Here is an 18,570-nt window from a genome sequence, read left to right as displayed (position 1 = left end):
TCCCTGCACACATGGCTGCACTTAGACTGTGATGTGCCGTCCATGAACCATTAATCCAGTGTTGAACAGTTATTACTAGGGGTGCAACGATATTCGTATCGATATTGAACCGTTCGATACAGTGCTTTCGGTTCGGTACGCATATGTATCGAACAATACAACATTTGTAATTTATTTTATCAACTTTCCTTCTGACGATGCTGTCTGTGTTGAGCGCTCAGTGAATCTGCGTTCGACTACTCCGCCTAGGCTGCACTGTCGAGCGCAGATCCACTGAGCGCTCAACACAGACAGCATAGTCAGGAGGAAGAGCGCAGGGCAAGCTAGCGAGACAGAAGTTAAGCTCTCAGCAACATGGACCTCCCCCACTCTCATTCAGATCTGGCGTTTGGAATTATTTTGGTTTTCATGTGACGTATGACCCTGAAGGTAAGCGAGTCATGGACTAAAGTAAAACAGTATGTTGGATGTGCCATGCAATGCTCAATTACATGGGTGGGAACTAGTGTGTTAGCGCAGTTAGCTCGTTAACGTGTTGGCCGTCTAGCCCCATGCACGGGGCGATCGGCGGTAGCTCGTTAACGGAGATTTGCCGTGTTGTGGCGTTAAGGTCATTTCAACGAGATTAACCTGAAAGCACTAGTGGGAACACAACGAATATGACTGCACATTTACGCCGACATCATCCTAGTGCAAAGACAAAAACAACAAGCATGCTACTAACTTTAGCCGAGTCATTTAGACAGCTGTTAGCACATGATTCTCCTTATGCTGCTGAGAATATAGCCCAGAAGAAGCGGATAGTATAGCTTTTATTTTGGAAAGAGCCATTTCTCTGTAATAAACTCTCTTTTCCAAAGATGAGTGATTCCTCAATCAGATACAGGGCTTGCAAAATCGCTAGCCCGACGTCCCGGAGCTAGCGATCTTTCCAGTCGGGCTACAAAATCTTTCTCTTCCCTGCCCGTCGGGCTATTGTAGGAAAAATATATGTCAATGCTTTTGCATTCTTTCAGAAATGTAGCTGGGTAATTATGTCATTGGCATCGGTGAGCCACTGTCAATATGTGACATATTGAAATCGCGTTTGAATTTGTGCTTGTTTTTTTGCTTTCACTTTGCAATCGTGCGAACTGTGTATAGAGAGCGACAGCACTGATCTGTGAGTGATGATAATTTGTGCACCAATTCCTCTGACATCGTCTTATTAATCGTTAGCTTACTATGCAAACATGACAAGTGAAATCTCCCGCAGCTTAAACATGTGAGAGGTTGATCGCGCAGAGAATCGCTGAGCTTATGTGAGTGCCTGTGTAAAAGCAGCAGGATTTATATTTGACTACGATGACCTGGATGACTGAGAACCTTCACAGACAGACATATATTTTAGTTCTGCTGAGCCAAATAAGACAGGTCAGGGTGAAGAAGTGAGAGCCAAAGAAAAGCTTACCGCAAAACGGAGAAGTTATGACAAAAAGATAAGGCAAAAAGAAAGTGCAGCTTTATGGTTTCATGGACAAAAGAGTTTCTGTGGCTGCGATATGACGAGCTAAATAACCAGGGCTGCACATAAGTGGTCCACAGGTGCGCATTCGTGTGTCAAAATAAAAAACACGCACAAGGGTTAGGGTTAAATTTAAAAACTGTACTTTTGAGTTAAAATATATATTTATAATTTTAATAAATGACAAATTAAAAAGGCATGAACCTTTTTTTTTGTATCGAAAAAATATCGAACCGTGACACCAAAGTATCGAACCGAACCGTGAATTTTGTGTATCGTTGCACCCCTAGTTATTACGTCTGTGTGAAAGGCCCTTGACAGAACTGGCACACTTGTGTAAACATGGCAGGTAGCAGAGTAAATAAGTGGTAGATGTAAGGGGTTAGACAAATTCAAGACTTTCAATCATCAGGACACAGATGATCAATCAGTCAAAGGATAACTGATCAGTTCAGGTCGGGCGATGTAAGCAGTGTTGAAGTGGGTGGAGCTGCTTCACCGAGAGGCTGCAAAAGAAATAAAGAGAGTCGGTGTTTCAGACATCTTTCCAAATCACAACAGAGTTGGCAAAAGTACAGACATTCTGTACTTAAGTAGAAGTCCAGATACTACTGTTAAAAAATACTCCAGTAAAGGTTGAAGTACTGATTCAACTCATTTACTCGAGTAAAAGTAAATATTACAGACTCCAACATGTACTCAAAGTAAGACAGCAAATAGTAGTTCTTTGCAGCGCATTTCTATTTTTGTGCAAAGCATGAAGTTGATGTGAAGGTGGAATTCAGGATCTCAGCATCATCAGCTAAAATTCATATGAATCTCTGACCATGAACCCACAGCCACTGTGCACCAGTCACACACTGGCCTTTACTTTAAACCCATCACAGTGAAGCAAACCAGCCTGTTTATCCTGCTCTAACCTGCAGAGGATTGTCATGCAGCAAACAAAATGTTGAGATGGGTATTGTAGCTGACATTGTTGCAGATTTGATCCAGATGCACTTTGAGTATGAAGACTATGAAGAGTTTGAGAGCTGGATACTTACAGTGTATGATACGAAGCTACGCCTCTGCCTGAAGAGAAGGACACAGAGAATGGCAGCGATGACTGTCTGGGCCAGAGTGAAGACGAGGAGGGACGACTTCACTCCCCTGCTCAGCCTCTGTTGTGAAAAGTACATACATTTCACACAAGATGCATTAATTATTGCACAATTTATCCATGCTCAGTGCCATTACTTGTGCTTTTGCTGTATACAAGCAAAGTAATCCATCCATCGATCTACTTAAACTAATGAATAAATGTCTGGATGGATCATTAACATGAATGATGAATTATTTCAAGTCTATATTCTATATTTTATTGAAAAGAGTATGAAGGCAAGTGGGAGATTCTTATTTTGAAATTCTTTATCATATTTCTTGTTTCATAATGGTCCAAATGTTTTCTGTGTGTTGTCTCCAGACAGGCCAGTTTCGTGCTCATTGACTATTAAGCTGTGTCTTGGATATGTGCAGAATGGGTTTTGGTAAATAAGCATCATCTGTAAAAACCCCCAAACAAACATCTGCATGACAGCATTTGTTGCTCCACAACCCAGATGTATGTTCAGAATGAGTTGGTCCTTCACAGATGTAAAACCTAAACATAGATGCACTGTTGCACTCCTACACCATCAGAAACGCTGTCTATAGTCTGTGTCCTCCAACAAGATAACTGCCCATTGAAAAACTGTTTCATAAGTGTCATAAGACAGTTTTCCAATTCTTATCAGTCCATCTTAAATCAGCTCATGTCCAGGGAAGTTGGAGACGTGTCTCGACTGTGTTTACATCTGTTTTTTCTTTGCATGGAACAATTTTAACTTGCATTTGTGGCTACAGTGGACTGTATTAACTGCCAGCTGCTGCATGAAACCCACACAGTGATTTCCAACACAGGCTTGTATCTGTTTTTAATATCACCACTATTTCATATAGTAGTCAGCACTGTCCTTGGCCTAACAGATGTTTCGTCAATCAGTAAAACGCTCCACAGAGCTGGCCCTCCAGTCAAACCCATTGACACTGAAGAACAGCTTTGGTTAGGACATGGTTAGGACCCTAAGGTCACTCTAACACAGCCCCTTACAGAAATGCTTGTGCTCTAGCTGCGGACATAGCCTCACCATTCCAGGGCTTGGTTTTTTAGCATAGACACGTACTAGATACTGGGTGGGAATCGAACGTACGACTCCCGCTCCAAAGGTGTGTAGTCTTACCACTAGACTATCCAGCTACTTTTCTTGAGTGGGCCAGACACACACATCATAAACCATTCACTCGTACTTTGTACATTGTAGTATTGTACAAATCATGGTGTCGTACAAGAGAAGTCCAATAGGATCGATTTTAAAGTTCTTTTATTGGTTTTTAAATGTCTTAATGGTCTTGGGCCTTCTTATCTCTCAGATCTGCTTTTACCATACGAACCCTCGCGGACCCTGAGGTCCTCTGGTACTGGCCTTTTGATTGTCCCTAAAGTCAGGACACATGCTCACGGAGAGGCAGCTTTTCAGTGGTATGGTCCTCGTCTGTGGAACAGCCTGCCGGAGGAGCTCAGGGCCGCAGAGAACGTACATGTTTTTAAGAACAGGCTCAAGACCCACCTTTTTAATTTAGCTTTTACTTAACGTTTATTTATTTTATGCTTATTTATTCTATCCTGTTATTCTATTATTAATTTAGACTTTACCTAATATTTAAGATAAGATAAGATAAGATAACCTTTATTAGTCCCACACGTGGGAAATTTGTTTTGTCACAGCAGGAAGTGGACAGTGCAAAAGTTATGAGGCAAAAATTAGAATACAATAAGAATAAATACAGTACACAGCTGTACAGAATAGAATAAAATAAAATACTATATACAGTAGAATAAAATAAAATAAATATACAATAAGATAAAAATAGAATACAAATACAAATACTATATACAACTGAGTAAAAATACAACGATGACAGAAAGGATTATTGCACTTAGTATTATTGCATATGTATGGATGTGTGTGCTTGATCAGTTAAAGTCTTTATTATGGAGTCTGACAGCAGTGGGGAGGAAAGACCTGCGAAATCTCTCCGTCCCACACCGTGGGTGCCGCAGTCTCCCACTGAAGGAGCTGCTCAGTGCTGTCACAGTCTGCTGCATGGGGTGGGAGATGTTGTCCATCAGGGATGACAGCTTAGCCGCCGTTCTCCTGTCACTCACCACCTCCACTGGGTCCAGAGGGCATCCTAGAACAGAGCTGGCCCTTCGGATCACCCTGTTCAGTCTCTTCCTGTCCCCAGCAGAGATGCTGCCGCCCCAGCAGACCACACCATAAAAGATAGCAGAAGCCACCACAGAGTCATAGAAGGTCTTCAGGAGTGGGCCCTCCACTCCAAACGACCTGAGTCTCCGCAGCAGGTACAGCCTGCTCTGCCCTTTCCTGTAGAGGGCGTCTGAGTTATGAGTCCAGTCCAGTCTATTGTTCAGATGAACACCAAGGTACCTGTAGCTGTCCACAGCCTCAATGTCCATACCTTGGATGTTCAGTGGTTGCAGTGGAGAATGCTTGTGCCTGCGGAAGTCTACCACCAGCTCCTTGGTTTTACTGGCGTTGATCTGGAGGTAGTTCAGCTGGCACCAGTCCACAAAGTCTTGGGTCAGACCTCTGTACTCCTTGTCGTCCCCATCAGTGATGAGGCCGACTATTGCAGAGTCATCAGAGAACTTCTGCAGGAAGTACTGGGTGGAATTGTGGGAGAAGTCTGCAGTGTAGATGGTGAAGAGGAACGGAGCCAGAACCGTTCCCTGTGGGGCCCCCGTACTGCAGACGACCCTGTCCGACACACAGCCCTGAGTCCTCACATACTGTGGTCGGTCGGTGAGGTAGTCCAGGATCCAGGTAGTGAGGTGATGGTCCACTCCAGAGTTCACCAGCTTGTCCTTTAGAACCGAGGGAAGAATGGTGTTGAAGGCACTGGAGAAATCAAAGAACATGATTCTCACAGTGCTTCCAGCGGTCTCCAGGTGAGCGAGGGAACGATGTAGGAGGTGAATGACGGCATCATCCGCTCCAATGCCAGGCTGGTAGGCAAACTGAAGTGGGTCCAGTGATGAGCTTATTAGGCGCCGAAGCTGAGCCAGGACCAACCGCTCCAGGGTCTTCATCAGGTGGGATGTCAGAGCCACCGGCCTGTAGCTGTTGAGGTCCTTGGGGCTTGAAGTCTTTGGCACTGGTACAACACAGGAGGTTTTCCAGAGCTGTGGGACTCTTCCCAACCTCAGGCTCAGGTTGAAGAGGTGCTCCATCACCCCACACAGTTGGTCCGCGCAGGACCTGACGACCCTCGAGCTGATGCCATCTGGGCCCGCTGCCTTCTTGCCATTAATCCTCCTCAGTTCCCTCCTAACCTGGGTGGTTGAGAGAGACAGGCTGGAGCCTTGTGTTGAGTGTGTATTGGATGCTGTTGTTGGGGGTGGGAGGGAGTGAGCAGGGTGAATAGAGGAGGTGTGAAGTGTCTGAGGTGGAACAGCAGCAGTGGGGGTGGGTGAGTCTGCAGCCGATGTTGCAGACTGCCTCATGGCTGAGTCAAATCTGTTGAAGAAATGATTCAGTTCATTTGCCCATCTCACATCCCTCCCAGGCAGAGAGTTCTGCTGTTTGTGGCCTGAGATGGTTCTGAGGCCTCTCCAGACTTCACCAACGTTGTTTTGTTGAAGCTGGTTCTCCATCTTCTGCCTGTAGCTCTCCTTCCCATTCCTTATCAGTCCCCTCAGCTCTCTCTGCACCCTTTTCAACTCCTCTTTGTCTCTGGATTTGAAGGCCCTCCTCTTCTGCTTGAGGACGGTTTTAATTTCTGGGGTAATCCAAGGTTTGTTGTTGGAGAAACACCGTACAGTCCTGGTAGGTACAGTGTTATCCACACAGAAATTAATATAGTCAGTAATGCATGTAGTAAGGCTGTCGATGTCCTCACCGTGGTCATCACAAATCACCTCCCACACAGTCGACTTATTGATTTTATTCTTATTCATTTTTTAATCTTCTTACTCTATTTATATTTATATTTATATTGTATCCTGTTCTTATTTATTTTATCATTTTACCCTGTATATATCCTATTGTGTCATATCCAGTGTTTCCTCAGAGGGCGCTCTCTGCACCGGGGCTGTGATCGACTGTGGCTGCTGGGTCTCTGGGGTCCTCTCAGCCTGGCTGGGGGGCTCCTTGGCCTCCCTCCTGCTGTGTGCCCAGCCCGGAGGCTGCGGTCTGTGACCGGCTCCCGGTGCAGACGGCTCCCTGTTATAGTGTTTCCTCACTTGGCTCATGCGAGCCCAGCCCAATTTTTACTCTTTAAGTGTGCGCGTGTGTGTATGTGTGTGTGTGTGTGTGGGGGGGGGGGATATATGTGTATTCACATCATTTATGTTAATGAGAGTGTGGGGAGTGAGTTGGAGGGTGGGGTGGGCTGTTTTTAACTATGTAAAGCACTTTGTGCTACATTGTTTTTTGTATGAAAAGTGCTTTATAAATAAAGATTGATTGATTGATTGATTGATTGAAAATGCTTAAAACCCGGAATGTTTGTGGAAACTCAAAGAAGACTCAGGGCTCCAACTGCATTGAGGCTGTGACTTTGAATATTTCTGCAGAGATTTCAGTTTTTGCTTTTAGTGCTTAACATTCAGCTGCAACTGCAGCTCATCAAGCCATCACCAGCTGCACTGATTACCTTCTCCATGAGCGTCCTATTTAGCAGTGCAGCTGAGCTACAGTCAATGCTGGATTATTGAGTTTACCCTTGTTAGTATGGCCGTGTTCCTCTGTGTTTTTGAACCTCACTTGTTGTGGATACCTTTGCCGACATGTGTGTTTGTTTTGTTACCAGGGAGCGGGAGCGTTTTTCTTCACTTGGACGGAGTCACGGATTAGGAGCACAAGAGGGAAGTGTGTGTTGGAGCTATGGGTCGGAGCACGGATTGTTTGGAACTTTTTTTTACGTATAGATCTAACTATACTGTAGAAGCACTTCATCTTAATAAGTTATTTCTAATTATATTTTATATATTATGGGGATGGCTAAATGCTTAAATATGCAATCCATACACTGGACATGTCACTATTACTCAGGATGTGAGCGCAAAAAAGAGTATTATGCTTTACACAATTACAAAAAGACAGAAAACAACTACAAACTGAAACACGTACTAAGAGACAACAAAATGAATACAAAGTAACACAAAAATCTCTACAAAGAGAAAAAAACGAGTGTACAAAATGACAGAGAAAAAGACTACAGGGACACAAAAATGATAGACACACAACAAAAATGTGCAAATTAAGTACAAAGAAATCCAGAATGACAGGTACTGAAAGACACCCAGAATAGTTTAAGGACCAACCGTCTCGTAGTGCTTTTCGTCACATCTGTTGTATTCTGTAGTTTTCATACAAGGCTCCTCAGGATTCTTGTTCATGTCCACAGAGTAGATGATCACAGCCACCACTGACAGCATAACAGACACCATGCTTATCATGAGACACAGCTGCAGCTGAAACCCCGCCCCCCCAAAAACATTTTACTTTAGTATGTTAGCTTTTTCTAAATCATGCGCTGTTGTTCAGTTATTTTCAACTTAGCTGAAACAATGTTTCAAGTTTTAGAAGAGACTCACAATCTTCATGGTGCAGTGTTTGTCCAAGAATATTGCGATTCCTCCTGCTGTGATGAACTGCGAGCAGGAAAATCCATTTATTAATATACCATTAACCCCCCCACATGCGCGCGCGCGCACACACACACACACACACACACACACACACACACACACACACACACACACAAACTCACCATCAGGCCGCTCCACCAAGGAACTCCCAGGGTGACCACCTCTGTGAACTCAGTGAAGAGCAGAGGAATGGAGTAGGACATGACCATCAGTCCTAGCATCACCTGACTAACCTGGGATGTGCACACACACACACACACACACACACACACACACACACACACACACACACACAAACAGATTACTATCAAACAGCTCTCTGACAGAAGTTATGATACAGGAACATGCTGCATCCTCATCCATGTGAAACATGGAGGTGGTAATTCCATTCAATTCCATTTGTACACCAGTAATAACAAAGACAACTGAATTAAGGTGCTTCATATTGCAATGTAAAGACCCCACAGCATTGCAGAGACATCTCTAACAATCAGATGACCGCTGTGAACAAGCACTTAGCGAAGATGTAAAGAAAGGATTCCCTTTTAATAGGATGCAACCGCCACCAGAACTTGACCAATGGGGGGGCAGCCATCGGCCAAGACTGGCTGTGGAGTAATGAACCAAAAGGATTGCAAAGGTAGGCAAGGACAAAATACACACTATGGAGTGGAAAGGACAAAAGCTAATGACATGTAGAAGTGGCATATAAATGCATGGGGAGGGAAAAAGAAATCAAAACACAGACGTTCTGTATCCACACATATACAAACACACAGAGGTCAAAACTCACCCCCAGACATTTGGGTTCTCCTTTCTGGATGGCATTCTTCAGTGCCTGTTGTCTCTCAGCAAGCTTGAGAGTATTCGGGTCTGCCAGCACCCGCACTGTGAGATCCCTGGAGACTGACACTGCCATCACCTGCAATGAGCAGCAAAGCACCCACTGCACTCATCTCTCAAATCAAATCACATGCTCTGCAGAATTGTGCAGGGAACATTGGGGGAGCTGCAGAACTTTCCTACATCACATATGCAGACTTTTAGTAGTCTATGTTCCATTTAATTATATCCCAACAAAGTGTGTAGATAGCAGATATTTTCTCTTTACTACCATCTCCTGGAAAAAAGGCAAAACAATGACTCACCATCATTTTTAAAACTGTGTACATGCTGTTGTAAAATGCAAGCACAGAGATGTAGCATAGTTGCATTTAGCATCGGGTTCATGAACACTGCAAGATGCTATAAAAGATCCAGAAATCAAAGCCTTACCTGCAGTTACTATAAGTACTAACATTGTGAAGAACTACCTGTCCTCTGTGACTATTACAGACTTAAGACAGGAACACTGGTTTCGACTTTGAGGCTGCACAATGCATGAAAATGGGCAAGTATTAAGATATTAGAAGCTACAGTCTGTCTGTGTTCCAGTGAGCCGTCACCTTTGGCTCTGTACTAGTGGATCTCAAGACATTTGAATGATATGAAGAAGTTCATTTGTATGTAATTTTGATGATCATTGCTGATAGGAAACGAAAGCAAGAATTGAATGTGTCAATTTATTCAAGCATGTTATGGTTTGGTTGTCAGGTTTGGGGTTTTGTGTTCGTTCTTCTCCTCTCTTGTCCTAAGAGCCTGTCTCTGAGTCTGTCCAAAGGGTTTGCAGCTTTCCTCTGAAACCACATCTAGAATTCTCAATCAGTAAAGAGAAGGACAATGCAGTAACGTACCTGCCTGCCCACTCTCTACCACTGTTTGTATCTGGAATTTGCAAACCAGCCCACTCTTTGGTGACTTGTTCAAAGGGATGAGCCTGAGGCCTGAGGAACTATTTCACAGAATCAACTTTTTTAGGATTTCCTTACCTGGATGATTGAGGATGCGTCAAGACCATTTCACTGAGATGAAGAATTGATCATGAACTCTGTGAACATGCTAAAGACAAGAACTAGCCCTGACCTTGTCTATTCTTCCATTCATTCTGGCACTGTAAGCGTTGGATCCCTGATCAAGGTTTTTAAGATATCGAATGCTTCTGCAGTCTTCCAGGCCCTAGTAAACAATATGTATTACAGTCTTTTTGTGTTTGTATACCTTGATACTATTCTCATCTTCTCCAAGGAGCAGTATTGTGAGCATGTGAGGTTAGTTTGTATCAGCATGTGTCAAGGCAGAAAAGTGTGTTTTCACACTGTTGCTTTGTATGAACAGCAGATGTAGACAATGCCTTCATGAAACTGAGACAGCTCCTCTCCTATTTCAGAATCAGAATCAGAATACTTTATTGATCCCTGGGGGAAATTATTTTTTGTTACAGTGCTCCATTTTAAACCAACATTAAGACAAGACAGACAATACGCTAACTAAGAATAGTACAATATATACATATATATACATACATACATACATAAGTCACTCATTTTTTGATCCAACCTGACTCACACAAACAGTTTGTGGAGTTACACACTTGTGACTGTGGGGCAGTGGCAACCCTTTCCCAGTGTGGTGACCCACATGGTAAGTGCCACCCATGTTCTTTCTTCTCCTATCATTTGTCTTCCACTGAGCAGAATTATGACTTAGGTAAACTTAAGCTCCTAGCACTTACTGTCAGGGTCCTGGGACTGGGCGACCCAGGATCCCTGGGCAGTCATGGACCTGTGTATTATTATTATGTATTTTTGGTGTCGTTTCCCCTTCTCTGTGCGTGTACATATGTGTGTTTCTCTGTGCTGTGTTAGTCTGTGTCCCACTCATATGTTTAGGCGAGGTATGGGTGTGTATGTCTGCGGGTGTGCCTGGAGGATGGAGCTCGGCCACCTGCAGGCCTGAGGGGTGTGGCCCTGCGGAGGGACTGGCCACACCCGAAGCCACACACCTGCCGCTGATCAGGGCTCGTCGGGGGAGCTACTTTGGAGAGTCTTGGAGCTCCCACCGACGCGGGATCATTGAGTTATCTTACCAAGTCAGTGTGTGATAGCTTAGGTCTGTGCTGTGCGTATATGCCCGCCGAGGGTTAGTGTTGACGGCTGCGCCTCTGGTTTCCCTACAGGAGGAGGAGTGGTCCGGAGAGGCAGCACGCACGGGGGTGCGGAAACACAACAGCGGGGAGCACGAGCACAGATATCGGAGGGAAGCACGCACACGGGGTTCGAGGGAGCAACGGGGAGTTATTGTATTTACAGCCTTTGCACTGTAAATAAAGAGCACTGTTTGCATCGCAGAGTCTGCGTTTTGGGTCCTCCTTTCCCCACATCCCCACGGTCTGCCAGCCAGACCGTGACACTTACGTTAGCTGTGCAGACCCCATTTGGAGGGAGGCAAAGAGCCTTTTGTTTGTACAAATGATCAGTTATTTAATATTGAACACATTTTTAAATGAATTTTATAACATTTGTACTGATCACCAAATCTAGTGTATTTTTAACAAATTATTACATCTTAGAATTTTTGTTATTTTTAACATTTTTGCATATTATTTTAGTTTGTTGTAGTTCATTTCCACTTGCATCAAAGGATTTAAATAAATAACAAACATGTTCCATGTACCTCAAAGTCACTAAATCTGTTCTCAAACTCCTAGAAATGGAGGAAACAGTTTCATGATCATTAATATGCAAATTGCCATGACTGTTGCTTAACAACCACTGATCAACAACCACTGATCAACAACCATGAGTCCCATTCACAGAGAGTTGATTGGCTGCAATCACAGCATTGTAAGATGGTGACAGATGTACCCTTAGGCCCCTCCTCAATTCAGAGATGGTCTTTCCCTTTTCACGTAAATGGCCTCCTTGACTCCGCCCTCAAACCAGCGTTCCTCCCTGTCCAGGATGTTACATCCTCATCACTGAAAGAGTGTCCACTGGCCTGTAGGTGTGAATAGACTGCAGAGTCCTGGCCTGACGAGGCGGCTCTTCTGTGCTGTGCCATCCGCTTCGCCAGAGGTTGTTTGGTTTCCCCGATGTATAAATCACAGCAATCCTCCAGTGTACACTATACTGTGCTGTTTGTGCAGGCAGACCCGATCCTTGGGGTCGAGGCCCCAAATGGGAGCATTGCCATTAAGAAGCACTATCATTCAGCACTGACTGCATGGAGGGAAAGTGCAGGACTGTAAATGTACGGAAAAAATGTTCTTCTGAGCTTCAAATGCATTTATGGTACTTATCATGTCAGCAACTGTCTTACCTTTTGATTGACAGTTCAAATGGATCAGGACCCAATGACGTCAGTTAAAAATGCAAGGTCAAGCATCCACTCAGTGTCCTTGAGATGTCTTTCCCTTTGGTCTGCACGAACTGCATGAACTCCTTGATTTCACCCAAAGGTGACAAAAAATGACATACACCCATCCCCTGCTTAGTCATCAGATCTCTCTGTGTAGTAACAGGTCACCGTGCTCAGCTGAAAGTTCCTCCAATAGGACGCCTGCTGGTGAATGGTGCAGTGGTTAGGCAGACATTTTGGCAAGTCTGTGTTACTATTGCATTGAGCAACGAAGCCTGCATGTCAGCATGTCACGGTAGGAGCCCCGTGAGTAGTCTCCGACTCCAGCTTTTTTAATGGTACCTTGTTCTCCATGAAGAACCTCTTCACTGCATGTAGATGTCAACTCCCTCTGTTGTGTCTTTAGGGGCAGTAGTGTGAAATCATCAAACACCATTTGACAGACATGATCATCCGCGATGTACTGCTGCTGTCCACAGACTCATCGTGCTGGATGTTGAACTACTAACCAGATCCTGGTCAAGTTCTCAGATATAGCTGACACTCTTCTCACCACTGTACTCGCCCCCAGTTACACATATTTATGTAATTGATATTAGGACCATTCTTCTCAAGTGTTTGAACAGAGTGTTTGCAATTATTATCACTGTGCCCTCCAAAATCTCTTTGCAGCTCTGAATGAAGCTTCAGTTGCTTTTTGTGACTTTTCACCAGCCTTGTAAAAAAAAAAAAAGACTTCTGGTTGCCCAAAACTGCCTTTAATTCGTCGACTTTTTTGCTCATGATGGTGGGTAGTTAGCATGGAGGCTTGCATGAAGTGCACTGAAGTGTCTCTCCACTTTGTGCCGCTTTGCCATCGCCACAGTTGCCCCCTGTGTTGGGGAGTAATTGAATACATGTACCAGCGTTACGTATTTAACATACGAAATATGCGTAACTGTATTTCGTTACAGTTACCGTTTAAAAAGGTGGTATTCCGAATACAGTTACTTTGTTGAAATAAATGGATTACACGACGGTCTTTTCCTGTTTCACATGTTAGGCTATGGCCTCTCTATTTTTGGTAATTCCACGCCGGTGGAAACCCAAGCGAAACGCAGTAAGGGGCTCAATGCCTGTGTCTTATTGTCACGGCCCATGTCACCTCTACTTGCAGCCGCATAATGACGTGAAGAAATATTTAAAAAAAATTATTATTCAAAAAATTATTTAATATGAAGGCAATATGAGCAGAGTGTTACAGGCATAGCCCTATACCCGTCATGTGCAAAAAAACGGAGAGCGGAAAAGTTCGAGCTGTCATGGAGCAGAAACGGGAGCTGGAAGCATGTAAATATAATAATAACCACTGCGGCCAAGAAGAGAGCCTGACGAGCCCAGCTGTAAGTAAGCTGTTAAGACTCGACTGTACACTGTGTTCCTGGTTTCCTTTGAAACAATAAGCTCTGTTGCAGCAGCCTTTCAACGCCTCTCTCTGTCTCTCACTAGCAAACTTGACCCAGACAACAAAGTAAAGCTAGTTTTCAGCTACGAGCCCGACACGAACCCGCCGTATTAGTCAGAGGTCCCTTTACTACGGTTCAGAGCCGCGGACCTGTTTTATATATGCGCGGAATAGTTTTCTATACGAGATCACTGAGGTGGCACGGTGGTTAGCGCTGTTGCCGCACAGCAAGAAGGTCCTGAGTTCAATTCCACCATCAGGCCGGGGTCTTTCTGTGTGGAGTTTGCATGTTCTCCCCGTGTCTGCGTGGGTTCCCTCTGGGTACTCTGGCTTCCTCCTACTGTCCAAAGACATGCAGCTTGTGGGGATAGGTTAATTGGATAATCCAAATTGTCACTAGGTGTGAATGGTTGTCTGTCCCTGTGTGTTAGCCCTGCGACAGACTGGCGACCTGTCCAGGATGTACCCCGCCTCTCGCCCTATTACAGCTGGGATAGGCTCCAGCAACCCTGAAAAGGATAAGTGGAAGCGAATGGATGGATGGACGAGATCACTGCTAAAAGTGCAGTCCCACACCGGTTGCCCTGCAAATGAGACATACACACTTTTCTTTAACTGTTAGTTTAAAGATTTTTGTTTTCCATGTTTTTCTGAAAGAGTGAAAGCCACATCCTGCTCCTCATTGGAGCTACGCCCGCTGTCTCATCTCAGCAAAGAGCAAGACGGCAATTTGTCTTGATATTGAACCTCAGACCTCAGACAAGGTCCGAGATCATATATAGATACCGTTCTGTTTTAAATATGTTCATATGCTAATGAGACAAATAAGTGGAAATTGTATTTCTATTGTTATACATCAGAAAATTGTGAAGCTTTTATTTTGACATCCGGATAGACAGGAAAGCCTTTATCTTGACATGTGCATAGACAGGAACAGTGGGTCAGGATTCCAGCATCACCTGACTGTCGGCCCAGGAACTGTGAGAGAGTAGCGGTGGGGAGGTGCGGGAAATTTGAAGGTGGACATTCCATACGGTTTGAGTGAATTGTTTGGTTTTTGGACTTTGGACTACGGATTTGGATCACAGAGTTTGGCAGTTGGCATAAACTGGTGTGTGACTGGCTCGAATGGTGTCTCTGGTAGATGAGGATGATGAAATGGATTTTGGTGAATGGACCCTGGTTGCTGGCGGGGGAAGATCAGGAAGAGGGAGAAGCAGGGGAGAGGAGGCAAGTTTGGTTGGGTTGCAGACCAGTAAACAGAGTTTGGAAGAGAACAGCTCAGATGAAGGGTTCAGGGTCATGAGGAAGAAGATGGTGAGGGAGGAATTTAAGATAACTTTGAAATTCAGGAAGGAGGATCAGGAAGTGCAATTGAGCCCAATAGCGGTGTCTAGAGAATTGGAAAAGAAGTTTGGTGCTAATTATCCACACCTAGTCAAGTGTGGATAAAAGCATACCCGAGGTAGGCTTCCCAGAAGCTCACTGTTCTTTGCCTTGATGGCACCAGCCATTTTAGCCAACCTGCAATGCCATTTTAAGATAAACCTCTTCTCACTAACGCTCTGGTATTCGTCTCCTTTTTTATGTTGCGGCTTTTGAGCAGGGTCGTAACATAAGTGGGGGCTCGTCCGGGATTGTTTAGACATTTTTTTGGGACTGAAATCAGTTTGTTTTACTTTTAAGTGGGTGAGTGAAGGTGTTCACTGTGATTGAGCAACGTCCCTTTAGTAAGTGTGTTTTAGCTGGGTAGCTGTGCTGCCCTTCCATCGCAGCATTTGTTTGTTGTTTTGCTTTGTTGTTGTTTTCATTTGTTGTTTGGTGGTACACCACTGAAGACTAGGTAGGTAAAGTTAGGGTTTTATTGTTTTTAGCGTTTTAGGTTGGGAGTTGCACATAGTAAATCAGCGGCACCAAACTTGGCAGGAGGTTTGAGACCATTAATTCTGGTCTTGTAGCTGAGGCAGGTAGGCTGTTCTTAAGTTGGCATTGCGTGTACATCATGTGTGTGCATCTGATGTCAGTGTGGATGGATGCTAATGACATCCTCATAAGGTGAGTGTTTTGTGCTGTGGCCTTTATTGTGGCAGAGCGTGTGGCTACTTTGGTTAGATCACTTCTGAGCAATCATTGTGTGGCCATAGCTCTCTGTTTGTGGTTGGTCACTAGCATGCTTTCTTTACTGAGCTTTGGAGTTTAAAGTGACTTGTTGTGGTATAGGGCCACTTGTATGTGACCATTTGTGTGGTGGAGACAACAGATCAGTTGGTTGTGATTATTTGTTGCTACTTTTGGTTTTGTGTTGTAGCAGATCAAGTAATTATTTTGGGTGTGACTGTCGTGCTCCTTTGTGTTGGTCACATGTTACTTTTTGCGTGTTCAGTGTGGTAACTTCAAAATCCTCATGCAGGGGCGTCCCTGTTTAAAAATGCCAGCTAAAGAAATGTGAGTATTTAGTTCTATGTTAGAGCTGGTAATAAAGTGCTTAAGTTTATGCTTTGGCTCAAGCTTATGTTTGAGGGATCAAGGTCCAGAGGGGCTTTTTAAAAATTTAGGGGTCCTAGAGGAACCCTTTTGAGGGAGGAGGTGTTACGCAACCAGCTCCTCTGCAGCTCCTAATCTCCTCAATGTGTTCAGCTGGTGCTATTCGTCTCCTTATGTTACGACCCTGCTCTAAAGCCACAACATAGAAAAGGAGACGAATACCACAGTGTTAGTGAGAAGAGGGTTTTATCTTAAAATGGCATTGCAGGTTGGCTAAAATGGCTGGTGCCACCAAGGCAAAGACTAGTGAGCTTCTGGGAAGCCTACCTCAGGTATGCTTTTATCCACACCTGACTAGGTGTGGCCAGTTAGCACCAGCTGAACACATTGAGGAGATTAGAGGCTGCAGAGCGGCATAACAGATGGGTGGTTGGGGGAAGAAAGAAGGAACTTAAATTGGATCAGTTAGACATCTGTCAACAAGTGCCATGGCCTGTAATCCCTTCATGGATACTTTCTGAAGCAGCTGTAGGTTTTGCTTTATTGCACCAGAAGAGTAAGGACAGGGCAGGCGGTCTCGACTTAAATTCAGTTCAGGGTTACATTGAACAGTAATGTGGGTATGTGCAAGTATATACGTGTGCTTCAAAGAATCCAGCCAGTCAAGTGGGGGTAGCACTAGTAATTCTGGACTTTATGGTAGAACTTGGGAAGAGGATTAATGATGATCTGTTTACAGGAGAAATGATAGCAATTCTATTAGCGGTTCAGCGGGTGGAAGATTTGAGGCCATTGAAAGCAATTATTTGTTCAGATTCAAGAGCAGCCTTGGTCAGTCTACAGAGCGGTCATTCGGAAAGTAGATCAGATATTTTAATAGAGATTCAGCAAACTCTTTTCAGAATACATATGATGGGTCTGTCAGTGTTTGCATGGGTTCCCAGCTCACTATGGGGTAAGGGGGAATGAAGCAGTGGATGGGTTAGTAAAGGAAGCTACTAATTATAGGATAGTTGATCTGGCGGTGAGTTTTGGTCAGGTGGAAGTTAAGACTGTTATTAAGCGAGAAATGAGGGGTAGATGGGAGAAACAGTGGGAAGAAGAAAGGAGGGGAAGGTGGGAGTAAGGAGAGCCACAAGGAGGTAGGAGGAGGAGGTGGTGGTGGTGTCAAGACTGAGATTTGGACATACAGGATTGAATTCTACACTGTTCTTTATAGGGAAACATAATTCAAGGACATGACATTATTTTGTACCTTCCTTGAAGTGCAGTAGTTGTAGGTCGTAGCTTCTGAGCTAATGATACAAGTGTACACTTGCCCACTACCTGCTTATTGTTCTTTGTATTAATATCAGATTGTATATCTACAGGATGCTTATCTTGAAGTCTCCTATGTTAGTGGCTAAATACACTTACCTGCTGATTGTATGACAATCATTAAGAGTTTAGTTTTATGTGTTTCTAGTTTCACTCCAGTTCAATGATGTCAGTTCAACACTATGTTCGAGGAGCAAGTACGCTCACCTCCCTGGCTCTTGAGTTTGGCTGGCTGTTTATCTATGTTCACGCTCAGTTCAACAGTACAGACACATTCAATCAATTTCAAATTTTAATTCAGTTTTGCCATGTTCAAATCTACATGAATAAAAAGGACAGCCACAGTATTAAATACAAAGTTTAGAAGGTGACTAGTGGAACCTACCTCTGTTATACAGCAATCCACAAAAGTAAAGTTACCATTAAAAGTTAAAACAGCGTGCACTCACATTCTACCATGAAGGAAGTGATCAGGTCAGACACAAAAGGCTACTGTGCCATCCTGCCTAAGGTTGTTTCTTCCGCATCTTAATTTGTTTTAAGCCAAAACAGTTCTGTGCTCTGTTCGATCTATCAGTCATCTCCTATAAAACAAGCCTAACACCAAATACCTCTGTATTTTTAAGAAGCTCTGCAGTTATTAAAAAGCATCAAATTGTGTCATTCCTACCCTTTCTGCTGATCACTTTAGCCTTCAGCTGAATACTTCTTCTTTTAATGCGCCTGCTGTTTTTCAAACCAGTGTTTGAGGGGACGCTCATAAGAGCAAACAAGCTGGTGGGAGACGGGGAGGGGCAGAGCGAACTTGTTCTCCGTCTCTGGCTCCCATCC

At 44.1% G+C, this 18,570-nt stretch overlaps 1 protein-coding gene across 1 annotated transcript; it reads right to left on the bottom strand.

The window, feature by feature from the left end:
- Window positions 1–1,630: 1,630 nt before the first annotated feature.
- tmem176 (transmembrane protein 176) lies at window positions 1,631–18,570 on the bottom strand. The gene is made up of 7 exons (XM_085458398.1): window positions 18,410–18,570; window positions 9,052–9,180; window positions 8,381–8,491; window positions 8,205–8,261; window positions 7,932–8,081; window positions 2,551–2,667; window positions 1,631–2,010 (listed from the first exon to the last, which is right to left on the bottom strand). The coding sequence occupies exons 2-7, from the start codon at window positions 9,175–9,177 to the stop codon at window positions 1,951–1,953; spliced, it is 621 nt and encodes a 206-aa protein (XP_085314524.1). The 5' UTR covers window positions 9,178–9,180; window positions 18,410–18,570; the 3' UTR covers window positions 1,631–1,950.

This window comes from Copadichromis virginalis, linkage group LG6 (assembly GCF_057382275.1).
Source record: "Copadichromis virginalis isolate Kocher_CV1m ecotype Utaka linkage group LG6, C_Virginalis_male_GT1.1, whole genome shotgun sequence".
In the NCBI taxonomy this organism is placed as follows: domain Eukaryota; kingdom Metazoa; phylum Chordata; class Actinopteri; order Cichliformes; family Cichlidae; genus Copadichromis; species Copadichromis virginalis.
The sequence above is the reverse complement of the archived record's forward strand: the minus strand, read 5'-3'. Positions and strand labels throughout refer to the sequence as shown.

Excerpts from the sequence above, each read along its gene's own strand:
- tmem176 (XM_085458398.1), bottom strand. The coding sequence starts at position 9,177 with ATGGCAGTGTCAGTCTCCAGGGATCTCACAGTGCGGGTGCTGGCAGAC. Across the intron at positions 8,492-9,051 it reads GAGAACCCAAATGTCTGGGG|GTTAGTCAGGTGATGCTAGG; the intron begins GTGAGTTTTGAC and ends TGCACATCCCAG. Across the intron at positions 8,082-8,204 it reads AACACTGCACCATGAAGATT|CTGCAGCTGTGTCTCATGAT; the intron begins GTGAGTCTCTTC and ends GCGGGGTTTCAG.